The 22,339-nt window shown below is 33.7% G+C and overlaps 1 protein-coding gene across 1 annotated transcript in view; it reads left to right on the top strand.

Annotated features, from left to right (window-relative positions):
• Fsip2 (fibrous sheath interacting protein 2) overlaps nt 1-22,339 on the top strand; it is a 77,368-nt gene that overhangs the window by 40,836 nt on the left and 14,193 nt on the right. The window contains exons 16-17 of the mRNA XM_027943941.2: nt 2,163-11,139; nt 12,399-21,868. Of these exons, the coding sequence (XP_027799742.2) occupies nt 2,163-11,139; nt 12,399-21,868 (18,447 nt within the window). The remainder of the gene's footprint in view (nt 1-2,162; nt 11,140-12,398; nt 21,869-22,339) is intronic.

Below are 22,339 nucleotides of genomic sequence, written 5' to 3'. Positions count from 1 at the left end.
ATGTTTGCTCTTTATCCTCTTTGAAATTTATATCAGTTAATTCTCAGATTCTATTGTGGTCCACAGTTGTTATAAAAAAAATGATGGTGTATCTTCAAGAGGGAGTGCATGAGTATAAAATGGGGAGTACAAAGGAACCTAGCCTTCATGGGAGTAACATGGAATGCCACAAGCCCATCTCTCATGGGAAGCCATTAATCATCATGTTTTGCATATGTTGCGGTTGAGCTCAAAAGCAGGTGAGCCTGGATGCCAGTATCTGTCTCCAGGAGTCGTCATGGGAAAGAACCGGGTCACCTCTGAGCTGAAAGTTGGAATGAGCAAAGATAAGAGAGTTTTTGTTCATTTGTATTTTCTTAAGACCCAGCTTTGGGTCTAGATAGACCAGTCAAGAAAGATGAAGCTGTTGGGGAGTAAGCACATACTTCACATGGATACCTGCTCAATTCATAGAATATGCAGCCAAATACAGAAGCTTTGGTTCAAGAGAATATTTTCAAATTTATATTACATAGAAAAAATTTGTAAAACAGGATTCTATTTGACTTATTTCACTATAATCCAAAACTTTAGGAATGTCCCTTCTTTCATATATTGAGGTTGAAAACTCTCCCATACTTAGCCTAAGAGTAATAATGTAGGTCTGTTGTTCATTATCTTGGGTTATAAAAGGTAGTATATATTGAATATTTTAGTTTATATGTTAAATGTGTTGTTGATTTTGAATGATTATCTTCTCTGTTAAACTTTAGGTTTTATTTTTATGTAAAACAAGTATTGTATAATATATACTGTCATCCCAAAATGTGTTTTTCAGATCACAGGTACTGTCTATAAAATTAGTATAAAAAATAGATAGATAGATGGAGAGATGCAGGGCGGTGGGATTTTAAGAGCTTGGGGGAATGAAAATTTAATAAAATGAACTTTCCTAGGATGCACCCTGAAAACTCATAAATTTATCAGGAGAAAGGGTACTACATAGTGTTACTTTTTCTTTGATGATTTTCCTGAAGCATGAATAATTTTGGACTAACTTAGGCAACATTATGGGTGTAGATAACCCTATTACAAGAATCATATTATCATTTATTGTTATGCTTTAAAAAACAGACTTCCAGCTTTGCTGCCATCTATTGTGTTTACAACCTGTATGTTTTCATATTGGTAATAATTTTAAAAAGACTACACTTTATTATAAGAAAGATGACTTTTAGAAGAAAATATATGTGCAGTAAATAAGTAGAGGTTTAACTGAATCCTGTAGGTACATTTGTTTCTACTGCAGTTCAGTCTAATTCTATGAGAGCAACATTGACACTGTGGTCATTTAAATCTGGTTTCTGAACTTTCAGTGCTGGTTCAAGTTGAGGAATATTCCAAATTTCCTACACTTTCTCATCCCTTCTGGATCTTAGAGTTCCAGTTGAGTTTATCTTTTTATGTTCTTTCTAAATTAATTTATTCCTTCACTTGATCATCTGTTTTCAGCTTTCCTATTTAAGGCAGTTTGCACTGATATTCTTGTGGGGTTCAAAGACACTCAGTCTCTATGAAGTATTAGCTTTTATTGTAGCCTATCAAATAGTTGTTAACAGTAAGCTTATTTCATATATACAGACCACAGATTGACCCTTGCAGCAGCAGGGAATGGGGATAAGGATGGAGTATTTTCCATCCTTATACCCCAGTGAGGCAGATAGATGCCTCTGAAGGCACACAAATATTTGGACGACATCTGTTTGAAAACTAGTTAATTGGAAATAATTTGATGTACCTTAAAGAATTTTACAGGGTTATGAACACATTTCTTGTTACAAAATAGTTGCGTGATAGATGCCTAGGTAACAATTTCATGGTTTATTTTTAAACAGTCATTTATCTTAGTAATGAAAACTAGGGAAAATAAATTTTTAAAAATTTCTGAAGGAAGACAAATAAATGAAATATAATGCACAAAATATTTCTCTGTTTTAGATAATAGACTAACCAAAATTAATCTAAAATTCTAAATAAATTTTCTACTATGTTTTTTTCACAAACCATGCTGGTATTCTAGCCATGCATTTTTTGATATAAAAAAAATTAAATGTTCTTCTCTGTTCCCTGAGTATAAATTATTACATGATTTTCTTTTTTATCCCTTCTTATTTATTTTCCAGGTAACTTCTGAAGAACTGACTAGTATAATTCAGAACATAATGACCTGGGTTGTAGCTACAGTGACTAGCATATTATATCCAGCCATCACAAAGTATGAAGAAAGGTTGCAAAATAATACCTATCCAGTGTCTGAGGACTCTGTCCTTTCTTCAGATAGTTCAAGTTTCTGTAGCACATGCAGTGAAGAGTTTACATATGGAAGCTACACATCTGCAACAACTAAAACATATCAGGCAGAGCCTTGTACATTTGCAGTTCACACATCAGTAAAAAGAACAAACACACCCTTAGAACCTCCTTCTTCTCATGTGGAAAGAAGAGTTGTGGGGAAAGCATTTCACCAGAAAGGACAGTCTATAGCCTCTGAACTCAAATATAACAAAGGCAGCTTGATGTATTCATACCCTAAGCTCGGAAGTTCTAAATCAGATAGTCATCTTTTAGCACCATTGGAAACAGGCAGAAAAAAATCTAAGGATGCTACCACAGAAACAGATGGCTTAGTGAATGTGAATCCATTGTTTTCTGATCAAAAAGCAAAAGCTGTGGATGAGATAAAGAATTTAAAGAATGTTTTTGTTAACTTTAAATGTCACTTGAAAGGGGAAACTGAACTGATTTTAGAAAGCATTTTTCAAGAACTAATGTCTGATTTAACCCAGGCCATTCCTTCTCTTTCTTCTGTAACCGCCGAAATTTTTGTTGACCAGTGTGAGTCTGACAAAGAAGACTTGTTTTCCAATGTTGATATCTGCTCTGTAGCTTCAGAGATTGTGGAAAACATGCTTGAGAAACTAGAACTTGCAGTTGAGAAAAAATGTGTTGAGGTATTTTCACAAGATTTGTCAGTCGACCTTAAACCAAATTTAACAACCAGTGACGAGTGTTTCACATCATCAAATGGAAAACTTTCAGAAGAGTCATTACCGCCGTGTCCTTTGGAACCTATGTGTGATATTGCAGAGGATATGGTACATGTCATTTTAGAAAAGCTGAAGACTCTTGCATCTTATAAGAAAACTGAACTTCCTCTTGAAGACAAAACCAAACATCAAAAGCAAAATAAGACAGACCCAACACACACAGTACCCCAAAGTGATGGCAGAGAGAAATCCACTCCTGATCCTGATAAAACTAATTTAAGTTTCAAAGAAGAAATACAAAATTTAATATCAGGTATTTTTTCACAGTCAAATTTGATTGGTTATGTAAAAGAAGCAATCGGTACTATACTAGGTTATGTACAAACTGAACTTAATAATGAGAGACTTGTTGCATCTGAAGAAACAATAGTATTCCTTCAACTACTTGATGATATGTTTACACAGCTCCACCAGAAGCCAGTAAAAACAGGTGTACAAAAAAGAAGACAACCTAGAGTGAGAAATATTTCTGACACTGAAGAAAAGTATAGACTCACTGGCACTAGCTTATCTAATGGACCTATGCCTAGAAAACCATTTCCACCTATTAATGTCCCAGGCATGGTCCTTTATTCTGAAGATGATAATGAAGAGATTGACCACATTGTGAAAAGTGTGCTTGATTCATCCTTCAAAGAAGAAAAAGGAAAACCACAAGACCAGATTTCTAATCATCGGTTTACAAAAGGAAACACTGATTTTCAAAGCAAAAAAATCAGGAGACCACCTACAAAGTCTGCTGCTCCAAGCAAAGTTGTACTTCATGATTGGGAATTAAAGACAGAGCTGCCATCTTTTAGTAATGAAGACATTTTAAAGGAAAAACCATGCCTGAATAAAGACATTTCCATTTTCACCAAAGATCAAAAGCATCAAATTCAAAAGACTTCAGAAAACATAGTTAAATGTATTTTAACAGAAATGTTCAAGGATATATTTTCTACTTCTTCTGATTACCTCAGCAGCAAAATTGGCAAAGAATCTTCAGCTCTTGTTACAGAAGAATCTCAAGGACTGTCAAGTCAAGAATGGATACACAAGATGTTTTCTGTGTCGGAAATTACTGCAGTGGCTAAAGAAATAGCAGATTCTGTGTTAAATATACTTCATAAGGCATCAAGCTGCATTCCCGATATCACTGAAAGTATCATTTCATCATCAGTTTGTCAAACTTTTCTAGATAAATCTGACAGTCCCCAAATAGTCAATAAAGCACCAAATAAAAAACCATTGAAAATATGGTTTGACAGTGAAAAGAAAATGAAATATTTATCATCCCTTGATGTAGATTCTAAAAAGCCTTACCGGTCAAGATCTGAAGAAGGTACACTTAAGAATGTAGATGACATTAGTAATAAGATCATTGATACAGTTTTTAAAAAACTGAAGCTATTGATTTGTCCAAAATTGCAAAAGAGAGTCAAACCTTCACTTCCCAAACAATCTTTATTACAATCTCAACTTAGTACTTATACGACTAAAATAGTAAGCATTGTTTTGCATGCTATCCAGAATGAAGTAGAATTCAGTAAGAAAAACTTACATCTTACAGAGATAGACTATACTAAACCCCCTACAAGGAAAGGATTTGTTGCTGATAATGATAAGAAATTAGAATATCTTGTCACAGATCTCAATGATGACATTATGACCAGTCCATTATTAACTTGTATTTGTGATATGGTATCAGGTAGAAATGAAGATCAAAGGAATACTTTTCTCCTTTCAGATAAGTCAACATCTTCAACTTCCTATGGATCTGACCACTTTGACAAACAAAACACTTTGTCATTTAGACAGGATAAAAAATCTTTTCTCAAATCTTTGGCTACTCCTTGTCCTTTCCATAGTATCAAGAATGGAAAAGACCTCAAAGAGAATAACAAATTGCAAGTATTAGATAGTATTGGGGAAACACTACAGGAAATGTTAAACCAACTAGCATGTGTCTATCCTAACTCTCAACCATCCTGTAGTCAGCAAAACAGAAGGAAATCAAACAAGAAGCAGCAAATGGCCACCGAACTGGTATCTGATGTTCAGTTAATTTCCAAAACTATTTTGGAATATATCATTGCAAAACTATGTGGTGTTGATATGGATACCAATTTAGCAAGTTTTAAAGCTTCATCAGAATCTCCTGACATTGACAACTTATCGTTTGCTTCAATTATTGAGGAAATGGCCAAATGCACCAGTATAATCTCTGACATAATTTCCAAAATGATGCAGAAAAATAATAAAGATCTGACTAAAAGCAAGGCAAAAAATGTTGCTCCTGTGTCTTCCAAAATAGAGAACTCAAAAGTAACACATCCAAATGCATTGAAAACTACAGCTTCAGATATTCTTAATATGGTTTTTGCTAATTTGGAAGGGTTTGCCAATCAGAATTTAGATACTCTAGGTGTTAATAATGATTACAGTCAAAAAGACAGAGGGGTGGACTGGGAATGTGAAAGTACCAGTGCATTCACAGATATCTGTGAAGAACCATTGCGGTCTACTTTATATACACAAGCAAAGAAGGTATCAAGTGCTCTTTTGAAAACAATTCAAACTGAATTAAATATGAACATGTCAGATTTGAAGACAAGTATAAAAAACCCATCACCTGAAACACAAATGTTTACAAATATAGTTGATTTAATTTTAGATTCAGTATCCACAGATACATTCAGTGAAACTGAATCTGAAGACAGAGGCATTGAAACTTATCGATACCAGCCAACTTATGGAAATTTCCTTCCTGGAGGAGCTGACTCAGAGTCATTTATAGAAGATGAGGCACCTGCAGAGAAAGAATTAAGTGGAGAGAGAACATCACTGAGAGAGGAAGCTAAAACATATTCTTCTAAACAATGGATTCTAGAAAGAACGCTGAACAAAATTGAAGTGAAACTCAGAGAACCACATAAATCTCCAATTGTTCCAATTATAAAAAATATCTTGAATGAAATTTTTCAAAGTGATTTAATCAATGAATTAAATGTGCTTTCTCCCTCTCAGACTCATTTCAGTGACATGCCTCACAATGTTCATGAGTCAACTACTCAAACATCTGTTCAATTTATGAATAAGGTAATTGGTCCATTAGTGTCTGACACAGATGTAACAGTAGTGGCAGATGATGTGGTTAGAATTGTATTCCATAAACTTTATTCAGCTGCCACGACAGAAAAAAATGTAAGTGAAAATAGTTGCAAAACTGTCACCTTTTCAGCTAATGTTTCTTTTCATGAACACACCTATGGTGAAAACTCCTCTGTTGCTGTGTTGGATGGAAATCCATGTTCTCTACAGTCCAGATTGACTGTTGAAAAACAAAACAAAGTAAATGTAATTGAAGATATTGTACAGACAATATTAACCAACTTAGAAATTTTTACTACATCCAAGGTAAAATCACTCTTTTACCCCCAAGTCAACTTCACAGTGCCAGTTACTTTACCCTATCCACATGATGAAAGTACATTGAGCAAAGCATTATCAGCCAAAGACTCACAATCTGATGAACAATATTCCTGTTGCTCAGTGGATCATATCAAGTCAGGACAGTCCAACTCCTGGTGCCAACCATCTTTATCAAAATTAAATATTTATGCAAAAGAAGTGGCTACAAAAATACTACAAGGAATCAAACATGAGTTAGATAAAGAAAGGGAGGGTCCTTTCTTGACTCAAAAAATTGTGGTTTCTGAAAGTATTGCAAGTCAAGTTGTTAGCACAGTGCTAGATATTGTATCATGCAAAAGTAAATGTGACAAACACAGTTCTGACAAAGAGATTAATTCAGATCAGCAAGAAGGTATTATTGAAAAGCTGTTCAGTAAGCCTGAATATCGAAAAATACTTCAGTTTCAAATACAAGATACCATAAAAGGTATCTTGTGTGATATTTATGAAAAAACTCTGTTTCAGAACAATCTCTCCTTTGTCACTCCCTCTCTGAAAAGTAGCATAACAGGTAAATATTTGAAACCAAATTCTGAAATTTTCATTGAGGGTACAAACAAGAATATTCCTGAATTTTCAGTTCCTAAGTCAGACGTCATTTTGTTCTCTAAGGATATAGTGGATATTGTTCTTCATAATCTCAATTCTGTTGTAATGCTTGGCATAAATGCAAAGGATTCCACTCTTGCACAATTGACCTTTTGTGATACATTTCCAAAAGAAGAGGGTCATCAGTCCCTCCTTGTGGTTTCAAAAAGTGAAGAAAAGACAGAGTATTTTCCATATTTAAAAAAAAAGAAATCAGCTTATGCTGATGATAATCAGATAGCTGTAGCAGGGAAAGAAGACACCAAGAAATCTATTCCTGACCCTTGTGAGGAAAATGCTAATTCCATCACTAAGACTATTTTCAATCGGTTACAATCTTTTGCCACAGAAAGAATAGATTCATTAATTACTCTTGCTTTACAGCCTAAAGCAAAGTCATTTGTTAGCCCAGAATTGGAAAATTGTAAACAAGATGATAGCATTTTTTGTGAATCAAGCCAAGTGGAATCTGATGTGAATGTCTTGAAAATATCAACAACTAAATCCATTCTCAGTGAAGAACTTACAGAGCACACTTTTGCCAGTTACAGAGAAAAACTTGGATCCACGATTCATTTATCAGAAACTAGTCTTAAGAAATATGCTGATATTATTGCTAGCACCATTTTGAAGCTTATTAAGAATGACTTAGACTTAGAAATCAAAAAAATGCATCCATTTCCAAATAACATTCTATTCCAGAAAAATGTCTTTGTGAATGAAATTGTCGACAGTACTTTAAAGATTTTATATAATAAAAGTTCTGTAAAGGAAATTAGTTTTTCCTCAAAAGAGAATCATAACTTTTCACAATTAACTATAGCAAATGAAATATTGCTGGAACACAAAGAAAAAGCAAAAAGCACTACAATATCTCTGTTTACAAATTGCCCAGTAGAGCAAAACCAAACGACATTTGAGAAGGAAAGCCAGAAAAATGCTTTGGAAAAAATATTTATGAGAAATGGAGAATCAAAACAAAAAGAGAAAACTGAATTACTCAGTGCAGTAGAAGATCTTTTGAATAACTTGGATCAAAGAATAATGGAAGTCCTAGGATGTTTGCCTCCATATAATGAAATCCCCACCTTTATGTCTAATTATAAAATTAAAACATCAGGTATAACACACAAAAAAATTTTTCAGTCACATATTAACAGTGCTGCAAATGATATAGTTGAAAGTGTTTTGGAGAAAATGTACCATGTTGTTATGACATCATTATACAAAAACAAAAGGGGAGAAGTAGAGATATGTGACAATAATGATACTTTACCAATGAAACTACCAAGCTTTAGAGAAACTAAACAAGCAGGGAAAACAAATAATGCCTGTAGATATGGAATGCTACAGGTGTGTTCTTCTGCAAAGAGTCAAAATATTTCTGTGTTAGAAAACACTTCTTTGCAATATTCACCATTGCACATAGGAAAAGATTTAGTCCAAATGGTTCTTAGTATGATCACACAGTTCATCTCACTCCATCTAGAAGAGAGTTTTTCCCCTAAAGATTGTTCTGATGAATTGCCACCTGTTAGACTAAGTAATTCTAAAGTTAGCCCTAAGAGCAGCCCTAGGCAAGGTCTTAAAGCAAATTTCAAAGGAAGATCAAAAATTACCTCTTTGCCTAAATTTAAAACAAAACCATACCTAGGACCTACTGTTGCTAAAGCTAAAAGCAAGATCAAGTTAAGTACTGGAGAGAAGACTTCAATAGATAGTTGGTCCAAGACTTTCACTGGACTGCCACACATCCTATCAACAGGAGATGCCAAAAACTTACTGGAATCAAAATTGCCCACTTCAGAACTAAAAATGTATGCCAAAGATATAACAAGTAATATTCTGGAATCAGTTGTGAAAAAATTTGATAGAGAGATGGAAACTAGAGCAATGGTAAATACAGAAGTTTCACTGTCTGATCAAATCATGGAAGCAAGTAAACTAGTTAATACAATTTTGCGAGAATTATATGCTACAAATAACTACAATTTGTCTTATCCAATCAAACTCTCATATCTGGATGATCTCAAACCTTCACAGCATGATTTATATGCTGGGTCTTCTGCCAAAGAGCAAGCATGCTTTTACTTAGAGAATGTTTCTTCACAGCTAGAACAGATTTTTCCAAAGGAAGGTATATTTAAAAAAATGTTTGACAAATGGCAAAGTGAATCAAATGACATGAAAAATGAAAAATTTAAGCTACTGATGACTGCTGAAAATGTTTTGACTGAAATTTCAATAAAAGCAAAAGATTTAGAATATTCTCTTTCACTTTTAAATTTGCCACCTCTTGAGGATTGTGAAAGCAGGTTCTATAATCACTTTAAAGAAGGTTCTACTAGAGCTGAGGATACCAAAGCACAAATTAATATGTTTGGAAGGGAAATTGTTGAAATACTCTTTGAAAAATTACAGCTGTGCTTCTTATCTCAGATGCCCACTTCAGATAGTAAAAAAAATCTAACAAATAGGAAAGAACACATCTCTAGTAAAAGCAATCATGGTTTTCCAACAAAGCATATCCTCAACAGTTTACCAGTCTGTAACATGAAAACAAAGGATTCAATTTCTATGGGCTCTAGCAACCAGATTATTCGAGAGATTGTAGAAAGGGTTATAAATATGTTAGAGTCATTTGTAGACTTGCAGTTTAAACATATCTCCAAATATGAGTTTTCTGAAATAGTGAAAATGCCTATAGAAAACCTTTTCCAAGTCCAACAGAGACTATTAAGTAAAAAGATATTGCCAAAATTACAACCACTGAAAAAAAATTCTGATGAATCCAAGCCAATTACTATTTCTAAGGAAAACATACAGAACACCCTGCTACAGGTTCATTCATTTCATTCAGAATTACTCACATATGCTATTAATATTGTCAATGACATGCTTGGCACAATCAAGAACAAGCTAGACAAAGAAATAAGCCAAGTGGATCCACCTTCAATTCCCACATTGAAAGAGAACATTGTAGCAAGTGAGATCATTGGCACACTAATGGATCAGTGTGCTCATTTCAAAGAGTCTTTGATCAAAAACCTTCCAAAGGAAAGTTTGTTCCAAAGAACTGAAAATACTTACATTGTTAATCAGGTTGAATTAGCAACTAATGTAAAAACACCCTCATCAAAGTTAAAAGAAAATAGTTTGAGGAATAATCCTCCACAAAGAAGTGTACCTGACTTGGTGTTTTATTCAGAGGAAGATATGAATACAAAGTACAGGGTTTCATCAAATTTACCCTCATATGACAGGTCCTCTGTAGAAGACACAATTAAAAGATCAGAGTCAGAGGAACTTCATTCAGAAACTATGCCATCATGTTCTAGAAGTAAAGTACAATATCACAGCCCAAGGAAACCTAATGATGATGAAGACATGAAAAGAAATAGCTCCCTTCCTGAAGGCAGTGTCTTACAAAAACTGTCTCAGAAAGCAAACGACTCCACAGAAGCATCATTAAAGCAAGTCATGTCATTTATGGAGATGGGAAAAAGTGAAAATCCAAGAGTATTTCATTATGAGACCCTAAAACCAGTTGGTGAGCCAAACCAAATTCAGACAACTGTTTCTCCACTTAAAATATGCTTAGCTGCAGAAAATATTGTCAATACTGTACTGTCAAGCTATGGCTTTCCAAATCAACCACACACCAATGAAAGCAAGGAAACAATAAAGCCATTTTTCATATCAAAACAAAGCCCTCTATCTGAAATATCTGGACAACAAAAGAATACGGAAAACTTGTTTAGAATGTGGGACAAAAAAGATAGCTGTATGCCTGAAGAAAACAGCAGAAACCCTGATGCCTACAAGGAAGATTTTTCCTTATTGCAGAAATGGAAAAACAAAAACCCAAAGATAGATAAAATAATAACTCTGAAAGAATTTGAAGTCATTGCTTTTGCTGATCATGAACTGGGTCCAAATGAAATTCATTTGATAGCAAGACATGTCACTACCTCGGTGATCACATATTTGAAGAACTTCAGAAGTAGAGGTAAGCAAGAGATAATTCATTTTAAAAATTAGCATAATTTTTAGAAAATGGTAAAAAGGTATGTTTAAAGATCTTCTGTTTAAGAATCTGCATTCTCTATTTTTCTGAAAACATTAGAGGTGCATTATGTTAAAATAATATATATTAAAGTCAAAAAATTTTTCATGATTTGAATCTAAAAGGTGTATTCAGGTGAGGTGGTACATGCCTATAATCCCAGCAACTCCAAAGGCTGGGTCAGAAGGATCACAATTTCAAGGTCAGACTAGGCAACTTATCAAAATCTTATCTCAAAAATGACTATGGACATAACTTAGTGTAGAGTACCCCTGGGTTCAGTCCCTAGTACTTTCCAACACACACACACACACACACACACACACACAATGAATCTGAACTATATGTTCAGTTTTTTGTATCTGCAGGTGAAGAAAAAGAGATATTATTTTAAGGCAGGCAATGTTTATTATGTATGAGGCATGAATTCCAAAACTTTAAACACACCATTGCAGTCTCTCACTAACCTTTCTAGAGTTGTCACACTTTTATTTTAATCAAGATGATATTACTACCAACCTCTTGGCATCCTAAAAGTAAAGTATGGCAATGCATTATATGTTTTGACTAAAACTATTTTTAAATAATTATATTCAGACTTTACTTATCACTGGAGACAGGATAATATATTTAAACAAAACTGGAGATCTTTTCTCTGGCCTAAGATTTTCAGCTTGTTAAAGCTCATAACTATCCAACCAAGAAAGACATTAACACATGACTTAAATATTTTACTTGGGGGAGGGCAGAAGGCTTATTAACATATATAATACTTCTTCAATTTATCAATTTTGTGAACAACTCACTTGAGTCTGTCGTCTTCCATTTAACTTCAAGCATTTCTGATGTCACTGAAGAGGGTAGAGAAAAAAACAAAGACTAGGAAATCCAAAGTGCAGCATTTAACAAGATTATTTCAGTTCATTCTGAAATGTTTGAGAGCAGGTCAATTTCTATTGGAGAACTTGCTTTAAGTATTTCTAAAATTATTGAACTTAGTGGCTAAAACTGAGACCCACAACATAGAGAAATAAATATTTGAAGAAAATCCTGTTTATTTCTTTATTAGGGTTTTAAGGGTTTTCTTTTTCTTTATTGAGGTGCTCCAAAAGTAAGAAACACATGTAAATGATTTCCAAAATATTGAATTTTCCATATTTCCTTTGATGCATGCTAAAAATGGTAATGTTTCCTTTTTTCAGTTTCCAGTGAGGAGAAGATATCTCCTATTTCTACACTCTCAAGGAAACAGTATGAATTAACACAACCTCTAAGAAGCATATATAATACTTCTTCAATTTATCAATTTTGTGAGCAACTCACTGAGTCTGTCATTTGCCATTTAACTTCAAGAATTTCTGATGTCACTGAAGAGGGTAGAGAAAAAAACAAAGACTGGGAAATCCAAAGTGCAGCATTTAACAAGATTATTTCAGTTCATTCTGAAATGTTTGAGAACAGGTCAATTTCTATTGGAGAACTTGCTTTAAGTATTTCTGAAATTATTATTGAAATTCTTTCTAATGGTAACATTATAAAAGCTGAAATTACACAGCAAATGGGTTCCATCAAAACAAAATACATATACTGTCCAGAGGTAGCTTCTCCTGACTTGGATGATTTCTTTCAGGATCTCTTAACAGGAGTGATTCATGTAATCTCCAAAGAAATAGGAATAAATCATCACTTTGAAAGTAATGGAAGAAACAACTCGCTTTCAATGCTTAGAAGCAATAGTGGGTCCTTTTGTAGCAAAACCAGTATAGTGGAAAGACAGATAAGTCCACGAGACTGGGAATCATCTACTCACAAAATTGATCAACTTGTTAAAAATAATAAATTAAGTTATCTGGCAAAAAAGTTAGACAGATTTGCTGGTAGCTTAAAAACTAATGAATCCAAAGAAGTAGTCAATAAGGTGTTCAATATTGTTGTAGATTTATTTTTGCCAGATGAATTTCCAGATGAGGCTATGGAATCAGGAAAACTACCAGGAACACTTTTCTCCTGCCCAAATAATCAACAAAGTAATTTTACACTTTCAAATAACCTAGGTCTTTCCCCAAAATCAGTTTTTCTTCTCAATGTTGTGTGTGAGAAACTTGTTAGAACACTTTTGGAAAAATGCACAAACACTGTCTTTGCTGATGATGGTTCTCTTTCGAGTGAAATATTGGCAGAAGAATGTCAGCTTTTAAAAATACTTCAAAGTGAAGATGATGGTGATTTTGATTATTGTAAGGGATTGATGGGCTGTGAACAACTTCAAGGAGATTACATGTCAGATCTTTTGGAAAATCTGGCAGACATGGATCAAGACTTAATGTCTTCAGATAGTATGCTTGCTAGTATTTCCCACAGCTTGGTTAAATCACTGATGGACAAACTATCTCACAGCTTACAACAAGCTCCTGAAAGTCCACCTTTTGCAAAAAAACATTTGAAATACAGAACAAGAGAAATACAGTCTACATTTTGCTCAAAAGCAAATGTACCAGAATTAGTAAAATTAAGACAAGATAAAAACTTTTTAGGGTTCGTGAGTTATGACAGTAATTCTTTGACAGAAGATCTGAGTAATCCCAGTGTGACTAGTTCCAAATTACAAGCACCATTTGGCAAGCAACATACAGTAAAATCTTCTTTGTCACTTCTTAATAGACAAGAAACAAAGGAAATGGATAGAATAGCCGTTTCTAACAAAGTACTTCGAAGAGGGATGAACACCACAAGTGTTTATTCAGCCACATTTTTGGAGGAAATAATTTCAGAATTGTTTTGTCATCTCTCTATATCATTGTGGGAAAAAAATGCAAACATCACTGAGGCCCATCTCAATGAGATGAATATATTGTTTGTCAACAATATAGTGAATGAATTTAATAATTCTCAAATCACTGTTCTACGGAATGCTGAGGAAAGGCTATATTTTCCACCAATTGATAAAGAAACTCTTAGCAAGATTGTTAACTCAATTTATTGCAGTGTTGTAGAGCAATATGAATTGAATGTGACGTGTGGCAATAATCTGTTATATGGTGATAGTTCAATAACAAAACAAATAGCTGACAGCATATTGATAGAGATTTTAGACTACCAACTTCCATCTTGCCATAGAGGAAAACTTGTTCCTCATTTATATTACCCTCTCAAAGCTGAAATTATATTGCAGAAGCTTCAAAATAACTTGAGAAATTTTACTTTCCAGCCCAGGCCATCAAAAAGCTATAGCACCAGGTTGCCACACTCATTTTTAGAAGATGTCATCAGAAGACTTTTATCTCAGCTCAGTCTTCCATCCATCAATCCTTCCTGTTTGGAGACAAAAAACTTAATGAGTTCAGATTTTAATGAAATGTCCACATGTATAATAAATAAGGTTATGTCAGCCATTTCAAAACATAAAATCTGGTTCACTATCTATGATAATCAACATCTAGCTACAGGAGAAAACCTTGAAAAGATGGTGGATTCTATTTATAGTAGTATTTTACAAAGGTCTGGTTCTCTTATTTCTATACAGAAAAATATAGTCAGCAGAAGTCCAATTATGGTTGACCAAATAGCCAGTTTTATTATCCAGAAGACTATTGAAAACCATCTTCAGCCATTTTTAAGTGGAGAGGTTTGGCCTCGTTCAAAGACTCCACATGATGCTGTGTCTAATATGGTCAAACAGGTTATCAATGAAGCTACAGAATCATATGGACCCCAGAAGCCATCACCTTTAGGTATTCGCCCAGACACACTTGTAGGGGAGATTGTTACCAGACTTTTATCAAAGATTTTTAGCCCAAAACCAAACACTGAAGTTGAACTGGAAAACATGACCCATAAAATAATAAACTCAGTGAATAATCATTTGGACAAAGCTAAAATTCCCATTCCATATGATAACAAAGAGCAGTCTTTCCCCACTACAGATACAGATATTGTGGATGAACTTGTCACCTCAGTTTATAGGAAGGTTTTAAATCAGCATGGGCTAGACCCTGATATTGATAAAGAGTCAGATGATAGTACTATTTTTGTGGAAAACATTACCAATTTAATTGTGGCAGCCATTTCAAACTATCTTTTTCATCCATTGTTTTCTGGTGATTTGTCAGCTTCTTCCTATTCTGTTTCAATGGCTGAGAATATTGTTCAAGACATCCTCAGTAACATCAGTAAATCTATCATGTCAAACCAGAGTTTACCTCCATATAATACTTTATTGCCATACACATTTTTAGGAGATATGATCCGAGTACTATTATCTAGATTCTTTCCTCCTAGATCCAGCCTGGTTCCAAACAGAGAAACTCCAAAAGATAAATCAAGAATGAATTTTAATGAAATTGCTTCCAACCTAATCAGTGATATTAGGATGAAAATTTCCCAGCATGAAATTCGATTTTCAAAAGATGAAGAAGTAAAGTCTGTTTATTCAGAAGATGATGTGCAGCATCTTGTTGACTCAGTATTCAAAAATATTTTACAAAATTCTGATTCTCAAGCTTTAGTGCAGCAAAATATCACAAACAATAATGATGTTTTTATTGATAGAATAGCAGGTTTTATCATTAAATATATCTGTGAACAACATCTTCAGCCATTTGTGCATGGAAAGTCATTATCATCTTTATCAGATGAGTATTTTGATGATATCAGAGATCAATTACTTTACACTGGTGCTTATTCCTCAACTTTTGTGGAAGATGTAGTCTCTGGGGTTTTAGGCAAAATATTCCACAGAGTGGTAGGCATTGTACAAATGAAGTCAGTGAAAAATTCAGAAGATGAACTGTTTGATAAAGCTGAAAAACTCATCCATTTCATAGCAGAAGAATTCTCAAAAGCCCAAGTGAGCATTGTAGATAATGCTGAGGAACAATTGTGTTTGCCTCCAGTGGAGAGAGCTACAGTCAAAAACATTATCGACATGGTATATAGCAAAGTTTTAGAAGAATATGAAAGGGAAATTATGCCTGATAACGAATTCTTAAATGACATAAAGACATTGGCTGCAAGGGTAACTAAAATCATTCTGACTGAAACACTTCATTTCCAAATCCATTCGGATCTTATAGCAAATTTTCCTTTTAAGTCACATTCCAAACTCAATGAAAATGTCTTGGTAAATAGAGTTCAATATGACATTAGTAAATCAAGATTCCGGAGACAGGCTTCAACAATGTATACTACTATGTTATCTCATACTCACTTGGAAAAAATAGTCACTCAGCTTATGTCTCAGATTAGTCCATCAGCTTCCAGTGTAGAACATACAGATATTTCCCAATCAGACTTAAATAATACAGTCATAAAACTTATAAAGGAAATTATGTCAATAATTTCAAAACATGCAATATGTATTACTAAACATGGGGATAAAAAGCAAAGTATGATTTCAGAAAAAGATATACAGTCTATGGTTGAGTCCATATATGCTGATCTTTCTCATTCAAACCTATACCAATCTCTTGCAAAAGATCAAAAAGGTATAAGTAACATACCTGTTTCAAAAATAGCAAGTTTTATAATAAAAGAAATCTTTAACCATCATCTACAGTCATTTTTATCTGGAGATAAAACTTTCTTTTCAGCTTCAGCTGATCAAACTTATAAACAGAAAGCAATAGATCCTAAACAAAGAGAATTGTCCTTTGTTGTGAACTCAGCAGCCTTTTTGGAGGAAGTAATTTCTGAGCTTTTATGCAAAATTCTTTATGCATTCACACACAATGTCTTGGCTGCTGAAAACCCAGATGGAGCAAAAGCCAGAATTACTAACATTGTTACAACATTAGTAAAATCAATCATTCTAGAGTTCACCACATCAGAGATTTTAGTTGCAGATAACTTGGATGAAAATTTGTGTTTTTCAGAGCAGTATAAAGAAATGGTTCAAAAAACAGTCAATCCAATTTATGAAAAACTATTAGATGAATATAAATCTCTAATTCAAATATATAGGGCTATACAAAGTGATACTGCTTCTTTTGGAAGAAAAATATATCATTTGCTATTGGAAGAAATTTATGATTATCAAGTACAGTCATTAGTTTCAGGAGAATTAGTGTCTTCTTCCTATTCTTCCCCTCAAGCTGACAACATCATCAGAAATGTGCTTAGTATCATAACGAAGGATAGCAGTGGCTTGCCATCATGTGTTACTGTGTTGCCTCATTCTCTTTTAAAAGATATGATTTGTAAGCTTCTAGTGCATATTGTCCCTTCAACTGATGCTGAAAATGAACTAAAAGAGGAAGAGGTTATACCAGATGATAAGTCCGTGGACACAGCTTCAAAATTGACTGATGACATTATAAAAGAAATTTATGAACATGAGATTCGACTTGCCATAGCAGAAGAGAATTCAGAAAGTGTGCAATTAGAAGCTATTGAGAACTTCATTGACTCCATATGTAATAATATTTTGAAAAAATCTGAATTCCAAGCTGAAGTACAGAAAGGAGCAGACCAAAAAGGAGGTTCATTTCTCAGTAAGATAGCTAGCTTCATTATGAAGGAAATTATGGATCATCACTTACGACCATTTTTATATGGTGAAGAATCATCTTCCAGTGACTTATCTGGTAATGATTGTGCTTCTGTAATTGCTAAATCTGATAAGAAAAAGAAACGGCATTCTCTGTATTCAGCTACGTTTTTAGAAGATGTAATTGTTGACCTTGTTAACAAATTTTGTCCTTTCCCAACTATTACTGAAGATTCTAACAAAAAAATTCCAGAGTCAGATATTGTGGGGTTGGCTATCAAATTTGCAAACTCACTCATAGGCGAATTTAGGAAAAGTGAAGTTAAAGTTTTACCACATGCTGAAGAAATATTTTCTTTTCCACCAATTGATAAGGAGACAATTGATAATATATCTAATTTTGTATATGATGAGTTCATAGGTAAATATGGATCGAAGGATATTCAGAAAGGTGATAAAAGTAGCATTGTTATAGAAATGATTGCCTCGTTAGCCCAGAAGGCCATCTCTACATTCAAGATTCAACCACTATTCTCAGGAGAATGGTCTTCTACTTTCTTTTCATTTCTAAACCCAGACAACATTACCCAAAGGGTTCAAAACCTACCACAACAAACCTCTATGAAGATAACTAGATGCTTAAAAGATCAACCTACTTTACCAGAACAATCACACAAGGACAGTTCTCAAAGCTCAGATCAGAAAAATGTTACGGACATAGATGATAGAGTTGCAGTGAGCAGAAAGAGTGACATCCAAGATTCAATAATCAGCTCTATAAATGCCATTCTGGACAGCAATCTGTTTAACCTAGTATCAGAGTCAGCTGCAGGTGTAGCAAATAAAAAGAAAGAGAATCAAAATAAACTGGGAATTCATACTAAAGAACATAGTGAGAATGTATCAAAAGTTACTATTCCATCCACCACTGTGAAAAGGAAGGAGGCTCAAGATCCATATGTAAATAAAAAACTTAAAGATAATGAAATTGAGAAGAAGAAAAAATCCACTGCAAAAAATGAGCAGCAAGGTGCTGGGGTGGACACACAATTTTCAGTTGCTACTGATAATAAAGAATATGATAAGTATGTACATAGGTCAGATTGTAAAATAGACAATGAAAAGAAGATTGACAGTACCAGGGGAAGTCCAATAGAAAAAGTTGACAAACACTTTCAGGCATCTCCTTTCAAGCCCAAGGCAAGAAGTATGGAGTCTATAACAGACAAAACTTCAAAAATAATCCAAAAGCCAAGCAATAAAGAAACGAGAAACCCTTCAGCTCATATACATGTGGATGAAATACCATATTCAGGTTATGAATGTGTTCAAAATGTCATTGAAAATATTTATGAGAATGTTTTAGAAATATCATCTTCTCAAGAACCATTGGATTTATCAAAACCAAGATATAGAAAAAGCTCTCCAGGTGATAAAGCACTGAATATAGTTCAGGTGGTTGACAATGATTCTGCACAGTCTGTTAAAAAGGGTTTATCCCCTTCGATTAATGAAAAAGTCCTTGACAAAGAGAAAGAAAAGAAAGAAGGAGAAAAAGTTAAAGAAGGGGAAAAGGAAAAAGAAAATGAGAAAAAGAGAGAAAGAGAATGTGCAAGACAGAAAAATACTGAAATTAAACCTAGTAAACTTGACCATCCTCAGCACCTACCAAGAAATAAACCTGCAGTTTTTCCGGCTAACTTTTTAGAAGATGTTATCAGTGAAATTGTTAATATATTGGTTTTTTCTTCCTCACCCGAACCACAAATATGTGATAAATGTCTAAAAGCAAATGATGATCAAAATCAGGCTGAACTCTATGAAACCGCTATGAAACTCATTGATTCACTGTTAAAGGAGTTTTCAGATGCTAAAATTAAGGTGTTCAGGCCACATAAGGGAAATCAGTTTCTCCCACATGCTGATAAAATATCTTCAGATCCGACAGGACTTCCTAAGTGTAAAGAACCAACTACAGACGAAGCATCATCCAGTATTAAGGCTAAAAGTGTAGATAAAGTGTCACATATGCATAAAATGACTGAAGAAGCACGTTCAGATAAGTTACCTTCCATAGAAAAAAGCCAGTCAATTGATAAAACATTAGTCAATAAAGTTGTTCATTCTTCTGTTTGCAATATTTTGAAGGAGAATAGATCTCAGGAATCTATTTGTAAGAAAATCAACAGTAACAGGGAAAATTTAGCAAGAAGTATAACTAGTGCAGTGATAGATGAAATTTTTCAACATCATCTTAACTTGATATTTTGTGATGATGTTCCAAATTCAGCATGTTTTCCTCTAGAATCTAAGGAAGTTGTCAAAAAAGTCCAAAAGGTGGTCCAAACAGCCAGCAAAGAATGTCAAACATCATCACCATATACCATAATGTTGCCTCATAGATTTTTAGAGGATGTGATTTCTACTCTTCTATCAAAAATTTTCAATTTTCAATCAATATCCAACAGCAAAAACAAAGCAAAATCACCTGAGGGAAAAAAATCCACAGAACTGTATTTTCTTCAAATGAAGTTAGTAAATACAGTTGCAGAAGAAATCTCTAGAAATGAAAATATGGTTGTGAAATATGTAGAATCCTTACACCCCAATGATGATGAGATCATTCAATTAGTGGTTCAGTCTATTTATAATAATTTGTTGCCACAATTTGGAACAACAGAGGTCATACAAAATTGTGTAGCTAGTGGATGCAGACTCCTTTTAGAAACCATAGTTGATTTAGTTCTACGAGAAGCTGCTGGCAATCAGTTGCAGAACTATTTTTGTGGAAAGTTAACTCCACATCAGTGTGCAGAAGTTGATAGTACTGTTGAAAATATCCTTAAAGATATTATTCAAACTGCTTCACCTGAATCATCACAGGCTCATAAACTGTCTTATAATGTAATAGAAGAAATTGCTATAAAATTTTTATCTAAGTTATTTTCTGTGTTTCCAAAGGGAGGTAAAGAAATAACCAAATCTCTAGAAAATGAAATGCAAAATATAACATTAAAAATATTAAAATCATTCCAAGAATTTATCTCTAAAAGTAAGATTAAACTTGTATCATCAACTAAGGAATCACCTACTGTACCTTTAGCTGACAATGCATCTATTGAAAACATAGTTAATTCTGTTTATGACAATGTTTTAAAACACTCTGGCTCTCATACATCTGTTTTTAAAGATTTAATGGGTAAGAGCAATGTCCTTTCTGATATAATAGGTTTCTTAATGGTGAAAGAAATTTCCAATTCTGAATTTCAACTGCAAGGAGGGGAAGAAGTATCAAGCTCAGAATTAGCTCTGGAAGCTGTACAAATTATGGAAAAAGTGGTCAAAATTATTGATGAACTTAAGTCCCAGGAAAAGTCTTCATCCAGAAAAGGTTCTGTGTTACATGCCAAGGTTTTAGAGGAAGCACTAGCCTTGTTTTTGGCTAAACTTTTAAGATTGCCAAGTGCATCAAGCAAAGACACAAACAACTTAACAAAGCCAGAGTTAAGTAAAATCGCATCTCAACTGACAAAAAATGTAACTGCTGAAATTTCCAAAAGTAATATTTCTCTTATAGCTGCTGATTCTGAAGAACAGTCTTTAGAACCAGAAAGCATGGAAATGATTTCTCAGGTTATTGATTCTGTTTATAGCAATGTATTTCAACAATCTGAAACTAATAAAGAATTTTATGACACCAAAGATACAAGCATAGTCTTTCCTAAGAATGTGGCTAGTTTGATTATTGATGGAGTTTCAAGTGTTTCATCAGAAAGCATTAACACAAAGAATTCAAACTCTCATTTCTGTGGAGAGCTGGATGTTAATAGAATTGTTGACAAGGCACAAAACCATGTTCTCAAAATTATGCCTGAGTTAGATAATGAAGAACCAGATGAAGAAAACTCTACAATTAAAATAGTTCCATATCTTAGGAAAAAACCAATCAAAATAGATCCAGAGATTGTTTCAGAACACTTAACAGTCCTTTCTGTAAAAACCCAACCTCTTGAGAAGCTTAAAATGGAATGTATAAGAAGAACTGGACATAGCATAGCAGAACTGAGAAGAGCATCAATAAGTGGGAAAAGTTACTCTTCTACAGAACCAATTGATTCAGAAAAGAGACAGAAAGAAAGACGAACCACACTGAGTAAGACAGGACGAATAGATATAAAACCCTTGGAGGTAAGTGTAAAGGCAGTGGTCAATGAGACACGGTGATTCTGATTTCTTTAGTCTGATAGTTAAATGGGAATGCATGTTTGTTGTTGTTGCCTAGCCTAAAAGGGAATTGGTTTCACCAGTTTGTCCACACAGTTATCTGGTTTACTAAGACTCATTTGATACCTTGATTCACTCTAAAGGTCTCAGGCAAGTTTTCCTAGAATAATTCACTTAAAATAGCTTTTTATCTTATAAAGAATGGGAATATAAAGACATGTCCTTAACAGTAGTACTACACTGATTGAAGGTACAATTGTCATTTGAAGAGTCAGAAGAAATATAGTAGTGTATAATTCTTTTAATTCTTCATTATGGATATTTAACAGTATTCTAAAGGACAAGTTAGTGGAATGTCAGGATACCTGAAACCATCTAAAATAGTTTTGATTTTCAAATTTAAGTCTTCTAAATAGTGTTACTTTTCTTTTCACA

Source organism: Marmota flaviventris, chromosome 11 (genome assembly GCF_047511675.1).
Source record: "Marmota flaviventris isolate mMarFla1 chromosome 11, mMarFla1.hap1, whole genome shotgun sequence".
Classification (NCBI taxonomy): domain Eukaryota; kingdom Metazoa; phylum Chordata; class Mammalia; order Rodentia; family Sciuridae; genus Marmota; species Marmota flaviventris.
Note: the sequence above shows the minus strand (reverse complement) of the source record. Positions and strands in the feature narration are given on the sequence as shown.